Below are 22129 nucleotides of genomic sequence, written 5' to 3'. Positions count from 1 at the left end.
CAAGAAAGAGGGAATGCTCTGTCGGTCCATCACTTGCATGTCACTGCTCCGTTTTGCATTCCAACTCCTTCCTGCAGCATTCAAGTCCTTCAGGGCTTCAGTCACCTCTCATGTTTGCAAAGGGTTTTTAGGATAGCACCAGCAAGGCCAGGCTTTATCAGCAATAATGAGCTGATTAGAGAAAAGCTCTTTAAAAACACTCTGTAATTAGGAGTTAGCCTGCTCCATCCAACACCATCCCCAAGGAGTATTCCCAGTTTAAATGAGGAGGGTTTTGGCCATTTCTTGGAAAGGTATCAGTGCTCTGCTTTCCTTCAAAAAGACAGCAGATGAACTTTTGATCTCTGCCAATTTTGTGGAACTAGGCAAGGCTGGAGAGTCTCTGTGGAATACTGCACTGGATCCCTGACCTTCAACACTTTCTGCTGCCATCAAGGTTTCAGGCTCAAGCTGAGGGGGAAGTTTCCTTCTTCTCCCAATACTTTCCTGCTGAGAAACTGACTTTCTGGTTGAAGAGATGGCTTTGCAACTAAAGACAGGGCTGTTTCAGACAAAGGTGACTCTTCACACGGCATCCCACAGCTGAACAGGGGAATCTTCACTCTAAACTTTACCCTAAAGATCCTGAGTTCAGCCAAGTTACAGACATGAAATAGCCTCAGCACAACTGAAGTTGCCATCAAAGTGATCCTAATCCACTGGTTTTGTCTTCCTCAGTCGAATAGTTAACATTTCCAAGCTGGTGCAAGAACCTCATTCTCATTGACCTGGCTGTACCCACCCACTCCTATTTTAGAGTCTCCAGTTCATTACAAAAGAATTTTAAAAATGGAAAAGAAAAACAAATTTGTAACAAAAAGCTAACATTGTGCCACACTATTTGGCATACTTCTTATTTCTCAGAAGGTTTCTAGCTTGAGAAAACAGACTGCTTTTCTTTTGGGGAGCATGAAATCATGAAGAAAAAGCATTTGATTTTTTTTTTTTTAATTTAGAGTTGATAAGAACATACAAAAATGTATTAAACTGTGAAAATAGCTAATCCTTGTGTGTGTCTGAACTTGTCTGAGGTCCCCAGCCTGATATATTGCTACATCACAGATCTAGAACCAATTCCTGTTGGTAAGCAACGCTCTCCAGAACAGGAGAAGAGCTCTGACATGTGGATGAAGAGCTTTAAGTGGACAAGTAAGAGCTTTCAAGTGCATTGTGGAAGCACAAATGGGGAAAAAAACCAAACCTCTCATATCAAAAAAACCCAAAACAAAAAAAAAACCAGAACAGAAAAATGAGGGTCAACATTCATTTAAGCAAAGTTCCTTTGTAAACAAAAAGCTAAGACATCTTAAAGCAAGGTACAAATCTAAGAGTGGAGACACAACAAAGATTCACTTGGAGTTTGCAGGTCCTGCTGTGGTTACTTTTAAATTAAGCTTAGAATATAATATAAAAGTATTTCAACTGTAACTATGTTTTCTAATTCCTGAAAGCCAAACTTCCACTCCAGTATCTCCAGGAAGGGTATGTGCACTCCACGGATAGAAAAAGAGGCAATCCAAAAGACCCAAAAATCAGCATCAAGTGGGGAGTTCCCTCTACTGGTTCTCCCTTGAAATTTCATGGCTTGTTGATGTCACGTTCACTTTGAAAATTATCACGCGGGAAAACTAGGAAGAGAGTTTTCTCAGTGAAAGAACACGTTTTAAAAGAACCCTTGAAAATTACAAATTAGTGATTTTTAGCAAGCCGGCTCCATCCCACCATTACCATGCCTCCTCCTAAGGGCTGCTGCATGAAAACACATTTAGTTTTAAGAGTTCTGAATTAAAGCTCACTTGGGAGTGAAGAAATGTTACCATCTACTTGTTGCACGTTGAGGCACACAGTTCCAAAAAAACCCCAATGTTTTAACTTGGTAAAGATTCCTCAGCATTCCTTTTAATGGGCACAGACATTAATTATGGTAAGATAGTCTAGGATCCTACTGCTAAGATACACATAAAAAAATAAACCTAAAGAACACAAGAATATAAATGGAGAAACTTATTCTGTTCCTAATCAAAAGGCCAGACTTCAAGAAAGCCACCTGATGTCTAAAGCTTTTCTATAGATACTACCTATAAAAAACCCACAAAACTACTTCATGTGTGCTCCACTGAGGCAGAAACGACATCCTAAACCGACTACACACTCAATCCTTAACCTGCAACAGTAAAATTAAACCAATGTTTGGTCACTGAAGTTCTGACAGGTGTTAGAAATATTTGTGAAGAGATAAATGTAGTCATAATTACTATCCTGTTATCATTTTACTTACGGAACATTCTGTATTTAGAAATTACAGAGAGTCCAAGGAGAGTCTTCTGTCTCAGACCTAGGTCACTGAACTGATTCAGTTTACCCTGCAACTCTCAGGAACCAGCTCTGGAGTACAGAAAGTTGCTTCCTCCAGTTCAGTTTCTGGCCCTACCTTTACAACACAGGTCCTGGTGAGCTTTTTCCTTCAGCTCATAGACTCTTACCCATCCCATTTTAGAGTTCTGAGATAATTTGAAATAAGAACTACAGTACAATGAACTTCAGATTTCAAACCTAAAGCCTTTTGATCATCCAGGAACTTCCACCCTAAAACTGCACACACATTCAGGCCTCACATTTCAAGCCACCCTTAGAAACAGAAGAAAAATGTGCCATGAAGATTATTTTGCAATGAAGATTATTTACCTTGTGGACGTGCTTGCCTTCTCCACTGTGGACATGAGCCTTGCAAATGCATCAGTCACTCTGCTGCTTGCATTGGAAGTTTCCAGTTTTGAGGTTGTCAATTCATACAACTCAGGATCCACACCTTATAGTATAAAATAATAATCAGTGATGGTTGGTGGCAAGTAGAGTCATAATTAGTCACAGACCAACTTGCTAGAGACTGTTTTCTGTAAACATCTGAATCATTTATAACTTCAAGGTACATGAAAAGAACATGACAGAACATGTTTTTGAAGCATCATCCTCTCTCCCCATCCTTTTCCAGCAGCCTTTTTAGTTGTAGTACAAAACACACACCTTGGATCAAGTCTGGCATACAAGGTCTCAGTCTGTGAGTGAACAAAACCAGCCTGATTGACTTTTCAGAGTGAAACCTCTATAAAAATGTCAGCTGTGCCAAAATGGATTGTCTCCATTGCTTCAACTCAACTGCCTGTATTAAAAGCACACTGCATGTTAACAGGGACCAACTCTTCACCCAGAGATTTCAAACAACACTGGCCTGCAACAGAGTGCATTTAGCACCTGGCTTTTCACTGGGGGCTGTGTTGAAATTTTAAGTGAGGAAAAGCAGCTTTTATGAAACACAGGAGTGGAATGGCATTAAAAAAAAAAAAAAAGTTACATACTAATATGCACAGGACGACCAAAACTTTTACTCCGTGCTCTCTTTTTGCCTTTCAAGTATTTCTAAGGCATTAAAAATCTGAATGTTTCAGCTTTGAATTCTAGCTTCAGGTATCTGAGATCAGATGCTGAATTTTGACATCACATTTGTTGCAAATAGATTTCAAGGTTTAGCAGCAGAGATCAGTCTGAAAACACTGCAAACAATGGAAACCTGTATGCAAAAAAATATATATATGTATGGGTTAAGTTCTATCTGTTTAGTATCAAGCATCACATCTCAGTAGGAAGTAGCTCTAGGATTTTTAAATATTACACACTATTTCTTTAAAAAAAATCTCTAGGAATTAATAAATCAAGAGGAAAGACTGTTACAACAAATTTTGTTGCATTTTAAATTGCTGATACTTCCCTAGTTACAGTTTCAGATATTTTATGCTTCAGGGGTTTCATGAAGTGTGCCTATGTGCCATTCACAAGGTGTTTTTCAAAGGCAGCACAGGATTTTTGTCCATAAGCACTGTAAAGACACTTCTGTGCTAAACAGGTGTGTCACACTTGTGCCTGTTGGTGTGGACAACACAAAAGCATCTCATCCTACTGCAGAACAAACACTGGGAGCTGATGGTCCCATGCAGCTCCCTGATACAAAACCAGCATCTATTAATGCTTGCTGAGGATTGTATCCAGCTTACTTCCCAGGATCAAGATGCTTTTAGCAGCATTCCTGAAGCACCAAAAGATTCCTAAAAACAAATGCCAGCGCCTATTGTCCTGCCTCTACCAGCAGAAACTGCAGCACTGTGTGTGGTAATAGGCGATGTTAATCATCCTCAAACCTGCTTTGCAAGAGCTCTCCACAAGCAGTGTCTTGACCATTTATCGTTTTGGCACAAGTTAATTCTTCTTTTATTGTGAGGAAACTAAGCTGACCAAATAAAAATAAAATGAAGAAAATCATCTGGTTAAGCTGCAGGAGGTGGAAGATTTGTTCCATATAATATGAGTGGATTAGAAATTACTCAGCTGTCCTTTTAACAAATATATATTTTTTTAATGTCTGGATTTTCACAGTTGATTTGATCCAGTTCCATGCAGAATATCAAAAGATGTACTGTCCTGAGACCGGTATACCAAGACTTCTAATAATGTCAGATGTTTACAGAACTTAAAAGTAGGAAAAAGCCCAAATATTCCATAAAATATCCACTTTCAATCAGGGAGAGGAAGCCTTGAAGAAATACACTTTGACTTGCAGAAGCCTGCGAAATCCCATTAAGGTACAAATTGGAAAGCTAATTGGAGGAAGGAGCCCCTTTGACATGCAACTCTGCAACAAACATTGAATGCAACCTTGTAAGTCACATCATTTAGATATTCCCATTTACAGTCCTGTATTGGGATGTTACTGCTCAATTTACTGTTCTTTAGGCACCTCTTAGCTGCATTTATGTTAAACTATTAACATGAAAAATAAAACGACACACTAAATCTGTGGGAAAATACTAGGAAATTAGTAAACTCCCTGTTCATAATGTGGAATGCAAATTTTTATTCAAAAGTTATTTTCAGTAAAGAAGACATCAGACTGAGAAGAATTCAGTGTCAATCTATAGCAAGTAAAACTAAGTCTCCAAAGGAAGAATAAACTTCTGATAAAAGTATCTTCTTTAAGCAAAAAAAAAAATCTAGCAATTTGTCTTTCAATTATTTTATGTATTTTTTTTTAAGAGTTGCATATTCTCCATTTTATTCAGATGATGAGAGAATATTTAAGGAAACCACTGCAAAACCTTAATGAGATATTGAAGGAAAGTTAGCCAACCAAACCCCACACAAAGCTCCTAAACACACACACAAACACACGAGCTGCAAGCCATGAAACAAATGACTTTCCCAGAAACAAGTCAGTAAGAAAAAAAATAAAAAAAACCCAAAGCCAAACCAAAATAAAGAAAGGAAAAAAGGGGGAAAAAAAAAAAAAAGCACTATAGGGCATACCATAGAAGGTGATACCTGAAACTTGATGAAACAACAACATAAAAAATAAAAAGCAATAAAAGACTAATTCCTCCAGTAACCCCTTCCAGTGTGCACACCTTCTGCACAAGCAATAATGCATGTACCCATCTGCACAAGCACTAACACATGTACTGGGCACGGGTGACTTGTGTCAGTGGATTTGCACACGCTTAGAAAAGAATCTGTAGGACACAAGCACCTCGACTTTGCTAGCTCTGTCACTTCCATGACAAATCTGCCCTCTTTCATCTGATAATGGTTTTTCTCAAGGGTGGAATGAAAAGTCATTTAGATCACCATGCCACAGAATTGCTCTCAGCGATTAGATTTTAAAACTAAAAAAAGCGTGTTTCTAAAAACAAAGAAATACCATAATAATTATAATCATTTATTTGAAATGTGGGAGGACCCCAAACATCTCACGAATGGATTTTAAAAACTAAAATCACTAAGAGGAAAAATATTTCTCCTATGAAGAAATTGATTATCATGGCTTCGGGCATTGCATTGAAGGAGTACTCGCCTTATCAAGTTAACCTAGGCACTGGAACAAATCCCCAAAGTGTTCCCTGAAACTCCTGCAGAAATTTATTCAAAGTGTAGGTTTCCACCAGCTCATGCAAAATACTCAGAGCACGTAAAAACCACCTGATAAATTAATTCAATTACTTTCTGAGTAATTAAATGAGAGAGTAGTGTTTTCATCTCCTTTTTAAGGGAGTAAGTTGCAGATAAAGTGCTTTGGCTTCAAAATTAACATCCATGAACTTCTAATACCCCACAAACATGCAACTATCCTTTTCTATTATAAAGGCTGTTAAAACACCTTTTTCACTGTATTATTAGTAGCAGTACATGACCTCCTGGGCTGTGACGTATCAAGGTTGATAAATTCATATTCACACATGGCTTCCAAACATCCTGCAATTTGGAGGCACTCAGAGAAAAGAGTAAGCCTCATATTTTAGGAATTGCCACATCTACACAATTTTTTTGAATTTCCTGAAGTGCTTAGAAGAGTTCAACTTCCAGAATTTCTAATTTGAAACAAGTGTTTTAACATCTTCTTTGCAAGAGCATAAAAGCCATTCATTCCTTCAGCAGGTGACAAATACAGAGCTGACAGTACCTTTTAAATACTTCGTACTCGATACAAAACATCAGAAAACAGAACACGGATTAAAGGAAAAACGCAGTAGAGAGACATTTTTAGAGAAAAGGCAATGTAAAAACTTCTCCTTGTTTGTAGGAAAGTCAAGTGATGTGCTCATGCTTTTTTTATTTTTTTTTTTTTAGTAAGTCGTTATATTCTTACAGTTGTGGTTTGAACACTCTGCTGACCTGGGATTGTGGTGGTGCTGCTAGAGCTACTGTCATCCACGGGCCCAAAGAAATCAAGGTTCAGAAGAGTGGAACCTCCACTAGCTTGAAATTCAGTGACCGTGTTGGTAGGCAGCCATATAGAAGGTAAGCCAAGGGAGGGGTTTATGTGTAAAAAGGGGTAAGACACACACTTGAACATGCAAGTTATAATTAGTACTCAGTACGCATTTTTAAAAAATCAACATGAAAACAATGCTTTACAGTATTAGTTTGTACCTTCTAAAACATTAACAAACTTAATTCAGTGCACGTTTCCTCATGTACAATGCAGCAAGGAAATCAACACTAGTAACTTTAAAATAGAAATATTTATTTCGATCTAGAAATGAAAAGAGAACCAGCACGACCCAGAGAGAGAGAGAGAGAGAGAGAGAGAGATGTGACCAGTTAAAGGGAAACAATATATAGGTCAATTGATAGTTAAAATATAATGGGCTTTTTCTCCCCTCACTGAAATTGAAAGCCATTCTTTCATTAGGAAAACTTAGCAGATCCTCAAATGGCAAAGAACGAAAAGAAAAAAAAAATTAAAATTTTTATTTAGCAGCTTGAAGCTATTAATTATCATTATCTTAAAGCAGTGTGACCACTGGGTAACAAATGCCACTCTTATGTCCAGTTCCTCACTGGCAAATTATACTGTTCCCCTTTAGTACTAAAACAGAAATCAAACCAAGATACATTTTTAAAGTTGTTTGTTAAAAAGAAAGCATGATGATTGACTGAAGTAGTAAGACACCAGACAACAGCAAAAGGGTCCATCCAGGCTTTCCTTCAGCACCATGATATTGCTATCCAAACCTCTTACAACCCCACACATTCTGCAACAACACAGTGTGGCAACACCAGTGCAGTAAGAGATGCATTTTTATCTGAGCCTGCCTTGGAACTTGTGTGCCATCAATCAGTTGCTGCCAGCAGGCTCCTTGTAAAGGAGTTTCTTGATAGGTTTCTAGTCTGTCCATCAAACAAGTTGCCAGAACTTGTTTTATTTCCTTTGCATGCACTTACGTTTCTGACACTGGAGGCAGTGGCACAACTCACTTTGCTAATAAAATAGACATAGGTGAAGGGTCCTTTAGGTGATAATTATTTACATTCACAGATACAAATAAGTTCGTAGCTACCTCTTTAATATATTAGCTGTAATTAGCTCTGTAGTGTAAGCAAAAGTGATAATGAATGAAGTCACATTTTTGAAATATAAAATTATCTTTAAATCTGAAAACTTTCAGCTCAGGAAGTGTATATTTTGCAAACAGTTTGTGGTTAAAATATTGTGCTTTGAAGCAGCCACTGTACAGAAGTCTGTCCTTCAGAGGATGTCTAAAGAGATAGCTGACTGGTGAAAAATACTTTTAAGAAGTAAAACTCATCAACCTAAAATGCTCATTTGTTCAGAGTTTCATTATAATCTGCAATTATACGTAATAAAGTGTTAATATTGCCACTGTGTCACTAGCATATGGCAGGAATCTAAAATAATACTTAACTTTGTATTTTTCAAACTATGCAATACTTCACATAAGGGGCAACCGTTAATCAGAAAGAAAGCCTGAATTTCCAAAGTTAGGAGTAAGAAATAAGTATTATATATATATATATTTTTATATATGTGTGTGTGTATATATATATTTTAAAAAAATAATCAGCAGATAGATGTTTGTCTGAACTTTGTAGCTTTCTTATCTCTAGCTCTGGTGCTAGAGGCTCTACGGAGAGACGTACCATCTAAAGGGTTAGTAAGGCCACTGCTACTCCAGTCAAACTGGACAGGTGGTAGAGATTCCTAGAGTTGAAAAGTCAGAAATCAGATTTTATAGTCAGTTCAGGTTACAACAATGCAAAGCAGTTCAAACAACAGATTCTTTAGCGTCTAAACACTAAAAAAAAAAAAAAAGACAACTAAATGATCAAGCCCCAACTTTTGGGAGGTGTGTATTTTTCATAATATGCACTAGAGATTCAAAGTAGATTCTTTCTATCACAGGAAGTCCATTAAATTCTGAACAGCACAGATTAGGTAACTTCTAACTCAAACAGGATTTGCAATTTAACTAAAACATATGTATTGAATAACAAACCTTAAGGCATCGTTGAAAATTAAACTATTACTTCCACGGAAGATGAGGCACTTAGCATAAAAAGTCATGTACACACAATTACAGGGCAAATTCAGAGCAGTGAAAGCTGTCTGTGCATCCATGCTTTGTCTTGATCATATATATTATTTACCATCAAACAACCCATCATTCTTTTGGTTTGTTTTGCTCTTAAGAAACATAATCCCCGCACAGGAGGGACAAACTATCAACATCCTCTCCACTCCATCCCCTTTAAAAATAAAAAGTCCTGTGATGATATGTCCTTTCATAAATCAGTTAACTCACCCTGATCTATATACAAACCATTGGCAGCAATGCTTGAACAAGAGGAGTATGGAAACATTGACTCCTCCTTCTGGGAGCCCACCCTTGCCTTTTGACTTCCTCTTGTCCAGCCTTTTGGGCACAAGCAAGCAGCAGGGACCATGCTCTACAGGGAAGGTGTGTGCAGGTGCACTGTCCTCCTGTACTCTCAGGACACAAACTGATGGGAGAACAGCAGAAATGTCTGCAAGAAGCTGAATCTTTCTACTTCTGTGCATTACACTCTGCACTCTCCCCAGTGAGCTCAGCTGTTGTGATGCACTGGGAAAGGATGTGCCCTCAACTTCTAACCAAACAACCACAGTATGAAAGAAAAGCAGTGGATGCTCTCAGCAATATTTCTTAAAATGCATCAGTATTTAAGCTTCCAGGGGCTGAGCCATGCCTTCTCTATGCTTTTGTAGAAAATCAGCCTTCATTTTTTAGTTTTAAAACTTCCAACCATCCGACACTGAAGAAAAATGCAGATTCACTAATGGGGACTGTAGCAACTTGAGGTAGCTTTGCAGCACAATTAAGCTCACTGTAAAAGGCATTTCCTCAGTGCTAGATGTTTACAGGAAGCAAAACAAAGGGACCTGGAGATTTCTGGTTTTACTTATAGGAAAGATTTTTCTAAGCAAGACATTTCCTATCTAATGGCTTAAAAATACTTTCAGCACTGAGCACAGCTTGAACAGTATTCTCCTCACAGGACTAGTTTCTTAACTAATTCTTCACTTTTTACTTTGCCTTGGGAATGATCTTACTGGCACTGAAATGATTTGCATGTAGATATAATGTCAGCAGTGTGGAAGCTCCACCTGATGAAGTAATGATCACTACCATCTGCAGCTTGTTTGAACTTTGTCACATGTTAAATATATTAACATTAAAAGGAGTTTGTAGGAAAAGAAAAGGGGAGTGAGTATGATAATTTAGTAGCTTTCTGCCCTGAGCAAAAGGAACTGAAATTGAAACAAAGTGGCTTCCTACCAACTCTCTTAGTGAGGAAAACACCCACTAGATTTTGTGTCAAAGGCCTGAGGACTGTGACAGAGCTGCATGGAAAAAGTGGCATCAGTGGCTTGCTAAATCTTTGCCTCCAATGATGGCTTGACTTTCGGATTTGACAAGGAAAGGACAAAGGATGTGATGAATTCCTCCTGAAATGGGAATAAACGAGTCTGACTCCAAATCAGCAAGAATATACCAAGTATATTAGTCTGCTCTGTGGGATGAGGCCACTCTGCTGAGTGGCTCAACTACTTTGCCAAAGAGAGGGTAAGTAAAGCAGCCCTCACCTACAGAGGACGCTGGCAAGCCCCAGTCTAAACAGTAGCAAACAAAGTGAAAAGAGAAGGCAGAGGAAAAAGCAAAATTAAACAGAAAGTTTTCTGCTTCTAATTACCTCAGCCCTAAGAAAACTACACTGAGACACCTGAACACAGGCTTTGAAACGTCAGTCAGTGGGAACATACCCTGCAAATGGGAATATAATGCTTAGCCTTTCTGAAACTGTGAGGTTGTTAGGCTACTGCAATTATTATTTTAATAACATGCCTAAAGGAAAAGTGCCCAGTCTAGGAGAAAACTGAGAAATGGAGCACACTGCTTTCACTCCTCGAGGCCTCCATCTTAGATTACAGGACACAGCAAAGAAATGAAAAAGCATACTCAGCTGTCAGAGGACTACTCTGAATGTTAAGGAAGTAAGAAAGAGGAAATTAAAATGCCTGCTGGTTTTACTGCATTGTATTTCACTTTGATACAAGCAAGAGATGTTTTCACACAGTAATTTTAGAATGTATTATGTAAGAGCTCTTATAATCCAAAAGAGTAAAATGTAAATGTTTGTGTCTGTGCCAATAATTACACAAGGAAAATTAAATAAAGTAATAAAAAAGGAAGCATTTTTCTGTCTGAAAGCTGGGTGAAAAGAATAAAAGGACTTGTAATACAAATACAATGTCAATATTTAAATGGATCCCACAAATGAGCATCATACACATCCCAGAAAAAGCTTTACATGCAAGTAATTCATACATTTCACTGTGTGTATTCACTGGCAAAATTATATCACTTCTGAAAGCTGCTCTTTTCAGAAAAACCCCCTTCACACAGCTGCCATCTGACAGAACAGCAAGTAGTTCTTACCTGCAAATCTTTCTTACTCTGGCAACAAAGCTACACACACTCTGACACTCTCGGATCTTTCTCACATGTGTAACTGCAGAGCAGCTCCTGATGGAGCCTTTGGCTGGTGGCCAGTAATATGGTAGTTTGCATCTGTCATTGTCACAAGTCCTGATGGTCTCTTATGTAATTAAAAGTGTTTTTTAGAGACTGTCACCCCACGGGGTTTAATTAAGGTTCGGTCCCTAATAGCCAGCAAGTGTAAGATGTATATTTCTATTATAACCTGATCCCTAATTCAGTGGCTTATGTGCAAGCAGATGTGCTGTAATGGGCACCTGCAGGAAAGAAGCATTGGTAGTTTTCTTCTCCAAAGGTCTGGATCACTGCAGGTTTTTATTCCAATATTAAACTCACTAAGTAAAACTTGGCAAACTTGGTAACTCTACCAAAGAAACAGAGTTCCAAATGGAGAGAAGAGAAGAGAATGCTCTGAAACAACAGCAGAAGAGCAGAAATATCTGGACAACTTTTCTTTTCAAAGAGAAGCAGATAAATAAACTTCAAAACAACAGTAACCAGAAAACAGTATCACACCAAGAGAAAGCAGCCATCATGAAGTCCAGACAGCAGCCCTTTAGACAAACACTGGGATGTATTTTGCATGCACTGCCTGCAGACTTGGCTGTGGTGTAGAAGCCCACTAGAGCTGTACAAAAAAAGAAAAGGAGGCACCTGTCTTGGGTCTCACAATCAAAGGTGCCTGTTCCACCAGCCACTCCTTACACCTGATGTGCCTTGACAGAGCCTTTTACTTCAGCCCTGTGAAGTCTTTGAGACACCATGCCTAGATCAAGGCAACAGTAATCAGGGGATTATTTCATATTCTGTTTACTGCCTTACAGTTATGAGCACAGAGGTACAGAGGAATAAACCCCTCAGTTGTCAAGATAAACAACAGATTAAAGAAGAATTTAGATGCTACCTACAAATATGAAAGAGAATGACTCTACAAAAATCATCTTTATACAATAAACTAATGTGACAAACCAGTCAGTAACTTGCTTGAGAGCTCAGTTTCAAAATCCTTGTCCTTATTGCTTAAATGCCTCAGATGGAAATTTGTCCACTATTTCCACAGCCTACCTCAGTGAGACCCACTGCAGGGAATGAAGGCAAAACATTCAGAGCTTATACCACAACTAGGAAGAAACACTGCAGCTCATTTGCTGCTTTTGACTTCATTCTATTAGTTCTGAAGTTCTCCATTTTAAACCTCTGCATGCTTTTGTCTGTTGGCCTACAACAGAAACATTTAGGAGGCACTTCTGTGTTTCTACAAATGTTCTTTTTGCTATTACTTTTGCCTCACCAGTCTTGCAAAGTCTTATTCCCTTAGCAGGAAGTCAACACACAGACGGTGATCTGTATACAAGTGCGATAAATGCCAGCCCTCAAACGGAGGAGAACTTTTCCCTGAGCAAATAAAACTGATCTATCAACCAGAGCCTCTCCTTCCAAAAGAGAATGTCAATATTCTGAAGTTTCTGAAAACAGGGATAAATCATCACTCTGAGAATGGAGGAATTTAGAAGTTTAACTAAATAATTACACATTAACCAGGTACACTTATGAGAGACTTGAATTGTTGCACCTAAATCACTTGCATTTAGAATAAGAAGCTTCAGAATAAGAATAATTTTAGAATAAGAAGTTTCAGAGTCCACTAAAACTGGCTGTATTTCCACTGGATATTTTAACTATGTTTGTAGCATAGTTCCTAAGGAAAAGTTTGGGCACATCATCTTATTACCAGGACAATCTGGGATATTCTGAAAGAAACATCTGCACAATGTGATGCGAAACTGGATTTTCCCCAAAGGAAATAGAGGCCACCAATCATGGACAGAAGATGAGACCAAGAAAGGAAGGAGGTCTCTGAGGTGGAAAATGGATTGTTCATTCCCTGAAACTTTTGGAATGTCATCTAACTGTAGCCTCCTAGAGCTCTGAATGGTTACAGTCCCTAACCCGTCTCTTCCTCAAAAGCTTATTCTAGTATTTGTCATTTTGGAAAAGCTAACCTAATGCCAACAGTGCAGACAGACAGCACTGAAGCTTCTCAGATGTATTCATGGACCACAGCTATTGAATAGAGATGGCCTTGTCAGAACAAGCTATGGGACAGGACTCTCAAACTGTGACAAGTAATGGGAAATTCTGTAGCAGGAATTCATAATTAGAGAAAAAGAGAGACTTTGGTAAGTAGAGGTTCTTATTTTCAGCACTATGGCTGTCAAGCAACTGAGAAAATGGCACTTGTCAGAGATGTAGCAACATACTTCAGGCTCTCTCTACACTGTATGGCTTAATTTATATTTTCTCCTCTGTAAAAAAGGGTACTTTGAATGCTGCAAGAAGACTGTGAAAATTTCCAACTTTCTTACCACACAGTAGATTTCTTCAGGTCAGATTGTTTGCAGTAATCACTACTGTTACCTTTCTTTATATCCAGTTCAGCTGCTCAGTTCCAGCACATATGAGGAGCAGCACAGGAAGCACCAAATGTGTATTGCTGTACAAAACAATGTTAGCTCTGAGCCCACTGACAAACTGTTGCTCACCAATGAAAAAATTATTCTCCTCTGCTACAAGAACATCACACTCAGAGCTCTGCAGTGTGGCAGAGCAAGGACTGCAAGAACATCACTGTAGTCACAAGTACCTACTGTAAGGTGTAGCCCAAGAACGATTCTTCCTGGAACGCTTTCAATCAGAAATCAGGGGCACAGCAGGGAAGTGAAGATGCTGGGTGGATAAACAAGACCTGCACTAAGGAGGGACACAGCTGAGTCTCTGAATATGTACTGAGTGTAATGACACTGAAAATGAAATATCTCTGCATGTCCCATTAGCTTGTTGACAACCACACACACTGCAACATGCATGGCATTCCAGTGCTCTTTCTAATACCCTCACATCAAAACAACAACAAAGAGTTCCTGAAATTCAAAACCTCATTCCTAAACTCCTCTGAATTCACTTCGGGTCAGACTTTCAAGACAGAGAAGCCAGCAAAGCAACACTGTGTTACAGATAATTCAATAAAATCTGGCACAAAGGGCCAAGAGAATTCACACAACCAAAAAGTCAGACATGTATGCTTGTCATAACCACACCCAAAATATCTCCCTGGACAGCTGGGCTGCTTTTCATGACACTGAAGAAGTAAGAAAGGGAAAAAGGAAATGAACAGTATCAATGTAAATAGGATAATTCAGAAAATCAAGGGCTAACCAACATGTAGAACAACAAGCTCCAGAATAAGCAAAGATGAAGAAGAACCTTAGCTGGAGGTCAGATGAGTCTAACATGACATAGAAAATCTGTCTCACTGCCCACTGCCTTTGAGCAAAACTGCTGTGTAACAACAAGGACCATCAGGACTCTGAAATGGTGGCCACCAACTGCTCCAGCCCCATCACAGGGACTCCCAGTCACACATGAAAAGCAGATCCAAGAGTAGGACTTCAATCTGATACAAACAACACCTGCCTTTTACATACAGGTGTCTTTGAATACACCATCTAGATATTTTAAACATAAAGAGAGAGACAAGGCATCACATTATTTCCCTCATCCTTTCTTTTCCCCTCCTCACCCTTCTCTCTCTGTTTTTTACCTGGAACTGATCAGATGCACATGTGTTCATCTCTGGTGATACAGGAGGTGTCTGTCCTATTGAAGCTATTTTTTCTGCTGCAGATATTGGTTTCAAAGGTTCCTTGGTAGGTTCTAACATACCCTGAATAAACCAACAAACAGACAAATTATCTAATTAAAAAAAAAAAAAATTACTTGAACACACAGACACACACATTTACAGACATTTCAAGAACTGCAGATGCCAAAAACTAGGTAGTACTACCCTCAACTAAGGGTTTGGGGGTAACCATGTATCTTTGGGACACTTTTACTGTGTCCAGAGGGGCAGGAGTAGATGGAGCAGGGGAAAATCATCCTGGGTCCTCAGGCCTAAGAAACATTTTAGAGCCAGTAACAGAAACCCAAGTGTTGAGCTGGAGCTTGCTTTCAACTTTCAGTGATGTAATTTAATCTGGAGAAAACAGTTACTTGATAAGGTGATGTCTTCTCCTCCCAATTGTGTGTAGACTATTCCAGAAATATCAAATGACCCCATCACAAAAGTACAAGTGCATTAATTCCATTTCAACAATTAAGTAATCCACAAGAAACAAATCAAATTATCAGTTTTCAGAATGATACCAAGAATGATAATTAGGGAGATGGAAATAAATGCATTAAGAAGCATCAAGAAAATAAACTCACATTTTCAACGTTAAGCAAACATTTCAAATATAGATAGTATTATGAAAAAAGTCCGAAATCTGCTATTGAAAAAAATTGAGGGTGAAAAGATCTACAAAAAGCCCAAAATTTGCACTGAGACATGACAACCACCTGAGAACAACGAGAAACCCCCAAATAAAAGCATGGGATTTGCAACTACCGCGTTTTAAACCATTTTCAGGAAGTCACTTGCCAAGATCAGCTGGCCCACAAATGTTTCTACACCATATTAGGGGAGCTTTGAATCTACCCACCAGTTAAATCATTTCTTTTGGACAGCAGAGAAACACAGAAAGCAATGTGGCAACAGAAAGCAACAAACAACTTTAGTCCTACTATCACTGCTATCCACCTTACTGTGTGCAAAAGCATATTAAAAATTTAGGAGATAATTAACCAGCAACAGCAATCTGTTGCACAAAATAACTGTGTGTGTTGCAAACACAGTCCTGCTCACAAACAGGAAGAAAACAGCAATATCTCTGAGTTGTTTTAACTATCTGTACCACAATGCCATGTTTACATCCAAAGAAATACACGAGCTGACCTTGATGCACCAGAAAACTGTAGAAGTCACTCTATAAAATTACCCTGTGTAATTAAATCAGCCTAATATAAACCAAAGCTATTTTTTTTTTACTATTCAATTTGTGGATGATCATATGAAAACACAGGTGTGTTTGTATGTGTGCATACATATGCATGCACTTGTTTTTTGAACATTTATTCTGCTCAGACCAGGAAAAAATCACAAACCTTATCTTCCCCTGTTTTTTCCAAATATTTCTTTCACTTAAAATCAAGTATCTGCTCACACATAATGAAAATTATTTATTTGGTAATTCCTTTCTAGCATTTCTACTGATGCCTAAACCATAACTGTACTTACAAAAATGCCTTTCAACACACTTGGTGCTTAATGTCATTTAATATATTTCATTATATGACGTTGTTGGAACTATAACAAAAAAATAATGGTAAAAACAGCTTACCAGTCCTGCTGCATACATGGGTACTATAACAGGCTGCTTCTTGTTGCCTGTAAAGAGCTGATAAAACAACAACAAAGAATTTACTTAGGAGTTTCTATGTCAGTGATGGAAATGTTTTTCAACGCTACATAGATTTCATTAATTTTGACACAATGGTTAAAAACTAATGCAACTTTTGGTATTAAGAAAAGGTTGCCAGGTGGTCTGTCACGAACAACCACGCTCTGTGCGACAATGCAATTAGGAGAAGGCATCCACACAAAACATTTCCACCTGATTCTACAAATGAAGCAGCTTCATTATTTAGAGAGGCAGTTTCAGTGGGAGACTCACAATATTTCTTGTGTCGATTCCCAGGGAGCACAAAAGCTTTTTGTTGCTGTGGGAGCCACCCCACTGGTATCTCAGTCCATGTGCATCATGGATGTCCTGCAGCTCTGTCCACACGTCCATCAGCTCCCTGCACAACCCATCAGACACCAAGTTATCATTGAGAAAAAAAAAAACAGCTGAGCAGCCTTGAATATTTATTCTGGTTTTTAATGCAAGTGACTTATTATACATTCCAATTAAACTTATGGCCAGGCACAATACCCAGGGGAACCAGAACTGCACAGTGTTCTCAGAACAATTACAGTTCAGACTTCTTACTGGAAAATGATGTCCATGGCAGACAGGACAAAGCCTGCTTAGACTTATAAATACAGTGTTTTATAGTAAGTGTAACTAATAAGACATATTTGGTTAATTCAGGGACATCACTGAGAAGAAGATGATAGGCTGCTGAGTTGCTAAGTGAAGTACTCCTGGTGTATGTAGTCACTGCAAACAAGCATTCTGACAGACAGCTGATTTTTCACTCCATGGCTTCTCAAAATGCTTGAAGCAAACACCTCATTTTAAATCACTGCCATATGTGGTTCAAGTTCATTTTCTATTTGCTGCATTGTGGTTTCTTACCCAGTACTTCCTAAGGTCTCCTCAGTTGTTATCTGCTTTTCACCTGCTTCCAACAAATGATTCAAGGAACTTATTTCTTCTTCAATTTCAGCAACAGGCATGGAAGGAAAACAGACTTCAAATATTCGTTCCAGACGACTTAGCAACGTTGTCTAAACCAAAGAGAAAATATTTATGTCAAGTTTTGTTAACTGCTGCAAAGATAAGTCCAATATTACAGCAAGATGGAAAACAACTTATAGCTGACACAAGATTACGCTTAGCACAAAATATTAACTGTCAGAGGACCACAAGACTCTTTAAACAACAAACACAGGCTTCTAGCTACTAAGAAACAGTAAAGATCTTGCCCTCTGCAAATTAAGTTCTTACAGAAGAGCCCAAAGTCACCCTGTTAGAAATTAGCAGAAAACGCACACAACAAGATTTATGCTATATAAGGATAATGTCTCAGCAATAGAAACAGCCTATATTGAGAACTAATGGTTTCCAGACATTTTAATTCCAGAGCATGCACTGGGCCTTGTCAGATGGATCTAACACAAAAAAAGGAAACAAAACAAAAGTCAAACAATCTCCTGCCCTCACAAAAACAAAAAAATCCCCCACTCTTTTTTTTTTGACAAGCATAGTATGCTGTCTTCTTTTCAAGTTTCTTACATTTCTCTTTTCTCTTCTGTATTTCCATATAGGCAGGATTTCAACTTCTTGTACCTCTGCTAATTAGTCTTGGACATCAGATGTACTAATGATATGGAATCTTTTCCCCCAGTTCAACCCATTAAAAACAGGTAAACATCAAGCTTTTATTATTTATTAAAATACCAATTGCAAGTTATGCTTGTAAAAATCAAATTCCTCAACAACCACTTTCCCAATCCTCTGCTGCAACACACACAGGGCAGCATCCAGCAGCTCCAGCCCCTGCTTTTCTGCTGGGGAAAACGGCAAAGAAACGGAGTAGGTGGAAATCCCAGGAGCATCCCAGGGCTTGTGCTGTTTTAGCTGTGCCAGCAGAGCCCTCCTGTGGAGATGCAGCATATTCCAGCAGCAATGCTGAATTTACACATATAAGCCTCAAAACAGAGATTTTTTTTGTTACAACTGAGATGATTTAAAGTTCAGAAAAGCAAGGCTGTAGGAGGAGTTTGCCTATTTTAGTCAGGCCAATGGATACAACCGGGATAAACCTTCATGCAGCCAAACATCTGCTTACCAATTCCAACAGTTACCTACAGCACTTCTCATTTGAATTTTTAGCTGAAATTTTGCCTTGTCTCTCATGCCAACTAAGCAACTCACTGACCATGTACATCAGCAAACATAACAGAGGTAAACAAGTTATCAGAATATCTGGATTCTGTATTGGGGCTGGGATGATGAGTCAGGAACTGGGATTGAGTCTATCCTGACTGTTCTTTCTGTTCAGCCACTAACTGCAAAAAAAAACAGGAAAATGAATTGGCTTAGAGCATCAGCTCTTCAGTTTTATTACCTGTGAAAGAAATGCCTGACAGGGAGAGCCACCAAATACAGTCACTTGCAAACCACGATGTAAAAATGTGCAAAGATCTGAGAATTCAGAGCACACCTGACTGACTTTTTTTTTTCTTTCCTTCTTCATTATCTCTCAGGTGAATTCTGACCATAATGAGCCACGTTCTACAGTATATAATTTTCTTTTTAATCATCTCTCAATCATTCTGCCTTTACACTAAGTTGCAACACCGGTAGGCTGCTTTGTGTTTGCTGACCTGAACTAAGACACAAACTTACTTTTTTAGGAAGTAAAACAAAACAATATTCCAGATTCTAACCTAATTCTTCAGCACACAAAACCATACTCTGCTTCAGTTTTAAACCTTAACTTTGCCTACAACGTATCACTTCCCCTTATCTCACATCAACAGGTGATGCTTACTTCATTTCTGAAATACAGCAAGAGTACACATCCCTAGGGAAAAGCAAGAGGCAGATGAATGGCACTGGATCATGGAAACAGCAAGGCATCACATTTCTTGAAAAGGATCAACGTTTGAGAACATGCCAGTGACTAAAAACACGCTTGCTTAGGTAATGAAAGAATTAACAGCACATCTCTTCAGAACCAAGCAGCATCTCAGTCAGTGTCACATTTCAAATTTGAGTTTAAGGATCGTGCCAAAATTTCAGGAACAGTTTAACTATAGCGTTCTTTACACTTCCTGTCATCTTTTCTACATTTCCAGCAATGCTCAGCCCTAATTTCTATACCACAAAGAATGGTTTCCATAGCAAACCAGAGGAATTAATTCTGCACGGGCAAATGGACAAAGGGATGAGTGCACAAACACACATCTCCAGGCAGTGGCAATTGAAGCAGCTGAACTTGTTCTTCTAATTGCTGATGAAATCCTGTGGTCGCAGCTTCCAGCTATAAAGGGCATCACCAAGATTTTAAAGCTGGTGTAAATGTCCACCACCTGCAAACTTTAATTTATTATTGCATAAATCAGACTGCAAGAAAATACAGAAGTAATGTCATGTCTGCCTTTCTGGAAAAAAAAAAAAGGCAGAAACCCAAGAATTTTTATCAACTTTTCAGTCACTAAAAGTATTTGACACCTGATTGTTCTTTACAGCCATTTGAAAAGAATAATTCTTGAAGGCACTCACAGAAGATGTGAAAAGGCTACAGCTGCCATTAAACACGAACTGTGATTGCCAAACAGCTGATAAATAAATAATTTTATTTATTGATAAATTTAAAGCCCCACAGTTTCTGTAAATGCATAGAAGATTTTGGTAGACGCTCAAGATAGGTGGTAATCACCACCAGAACAAAACAAAGTATCAGAGATAACCAGGTAATAGTTAAGTTGTTGAGTATGTTTAGATAGTCAGGCTTATGTGAAATGTAATAAAAGAAAAAAAAAAAACATATTAAAGGAGATGGAAATGAGCCTGTGAATGATCCAAGATGCTAAACATATAAAGCAGGAAAGGAATAAAGCCCATATGGACATGACTGGCTTCTAGCTGCAACTCAGAAGCTGAAGGAAAGCCCTCAAAAAATGACCAAAGCTCAGGGGCCAAGAAAAGAAAATGATTAACCACTGAGATTTTATTTAAGCTAAATCATGAACTCAGTGTTCTGCAGAGTGCCTAGCACAGCTTTTTGTGACTATTTTATTAAAATAAAGTAGAGGTTAAATGAGAAACTCCCTTTGCTGGGTTTTTTAACAACCAAAGCACATTTGCCTGTGAAGAGCTAAGTCACCATTTACTCTTCTGTCTTCACCACGTGTGTGCATGGGATGGGTGGATTTGGGGTTTTTGTTTGGTCCATTTTATTGGTGCTCTTGGAGTATTTTTTGGGGGGGGAGAGGTGGGTTGGGGATTTTTTAAGTGCTAAATTTCATGACCATACAGCTAACACCAGAGAGCTGAAGAGCCAATTTCAGTGGATGCAACCCACCATGGGGAACACACCAATCAACTTCCACGAGTCTCAGAATTTTCTGGACTCAAGCATTAAACAAAGCTAAATGGTTCACTAAACGGACACAAGAAAACAAATCCCTAAAATCTCAATTAAATGGGGACAGTTTTTTCTTTGAAACAGTTTATGGACTGCTTAAAAACTATAAATCCATTTCCTTTTCACAGAGCAATAATTTTTTCTTTGTTTGAAGCACAGGCAACACCTGAGAGGCCATGGGAGAAAAACTTTGGGCAGAAAAACTCCCAAAGCTTACAAGAACACTCGTTTAACTTCTTGTGTTTCCAAAGTGATGGCTTGTCTCCATCCCTACTTTAAAAGCAGGTGCCATATATTTCTTAGATGTAAAAAACTGAATTGAAAAATTCATTTTTATTCACATTGGAAATTTATAATGAAAACACTCACCCTAAACTGAGCTTTGCAAGCCAGGAAGAAAGAGGATGCCACAATAGCCACAAAAAACCTTCATCAACATAAAATGGGGAATCAGATTTTTATTTTTTTTACAACAATTTAAAGAATTAAAGAAGGCAACATTAGTCCTAAACATCCCAACCCTATTTTTAAAGAGTAACTATGAAAGTTTTGAGCTCAGCTGCAAAGCAAAGCTTTGAAAATGTAGTGGCTTAAGGAAAAAAAAAAAAAAGGTTAAGACTTCTCTATTCTTTTTACTGCTTGATCTGAGAGAGTTAAAAGCTGCAGGAAGTTCAGGCTAGAAATGTGAAGGTGTCTCTCTCTTTCCTGCTGGAATCTTCACCATTTATTCTCCCTCAGCTGAAGAATTCACCAAATATTGCATCTTCCATGCAGGCCAAGTACAGTAAAACAGTTATTTTTTGTGACTACATAAAACCTACCGACCATTTCAGTTTGTCATGTTATTATCTACTGGTGTTGCACTAACTTTTCAGTCAGACTCTGAGAGGAAGTACAGCAGATGACACTTATGTGTACAAAATGGGAAATAATTTTGCCCTGGG

General features: G+C 38.3%; 1 protein-coding gene across 4 annotated transcripts in view; it reads right to left on the bottom strand.

Annotated features, from left to right (window-relative positions):
- AFTPH (aftiphilin) overlaps positions 1 to 22129 on the bottom strand; it is a 40967-nt gene that overhangs the window by 3968 nt on the left and 14870 nt on the right. For 2 of the 4 annotated variants that reach the window (XM_066177728.1, XM_066177727.1), the window contains 7 exons: positions 17666 to 17817; positions 17039 to 17165; positions 16706 to 16762; positions 15025 to 15147; positions 8527 to 8587; positions 6757 to 6840; positions 2725 to 2848 (listed from right to left, as the gene is read on the bottom strand). In XM_066177728.1, coding sequence (XP_066033825.1) covers positions 2725 to 2848; positions 6757 to 6840; positions 8527 to 8587; positions 15025 to 15147; positions 16706 to 16762; positions 17039 to 17165; positions 17666 to 17817 — 728 coding nt within the window. Of the gene's footprint in view, positions 1 to 2724; positions 2849 to 6756; positions 6841 to 8526; positions 8588 to 15024; positions 15148 to 16705; positions 16763 to 17038; positions 17166 to 17665; positions 17818 to 22129 lie in introns of those variants that run through there. The other 2 variants (XM_066177729.1, XM_066177730.1) reach the window with 2 other exon arrangements.

The sequence above is a fragment of the Chamaea fasciata genome, unplaced genomic scaffold, assembly GCF_029207755.1.
Source record: "Chamaea fasciata isolate MVZ Bird 193981 ecotype frontalis unplaced genomic scaffold, bChaFas1.0.hap1 SCAF_3, whole genome shotgun sequence".
Classification (NCBI taxonomy): domain Eukaryota; kingdom Metazoa; phylum Chordata; class Aves; order Passeriformes; family Sylviidae; genus Chamaea; species Chamaea fasciata.
The sequence above is the reverse complement of the archived record's forward strand: the minus strand, read 5'-3'. Positions and strand labels throughout refer to the sequence as shown.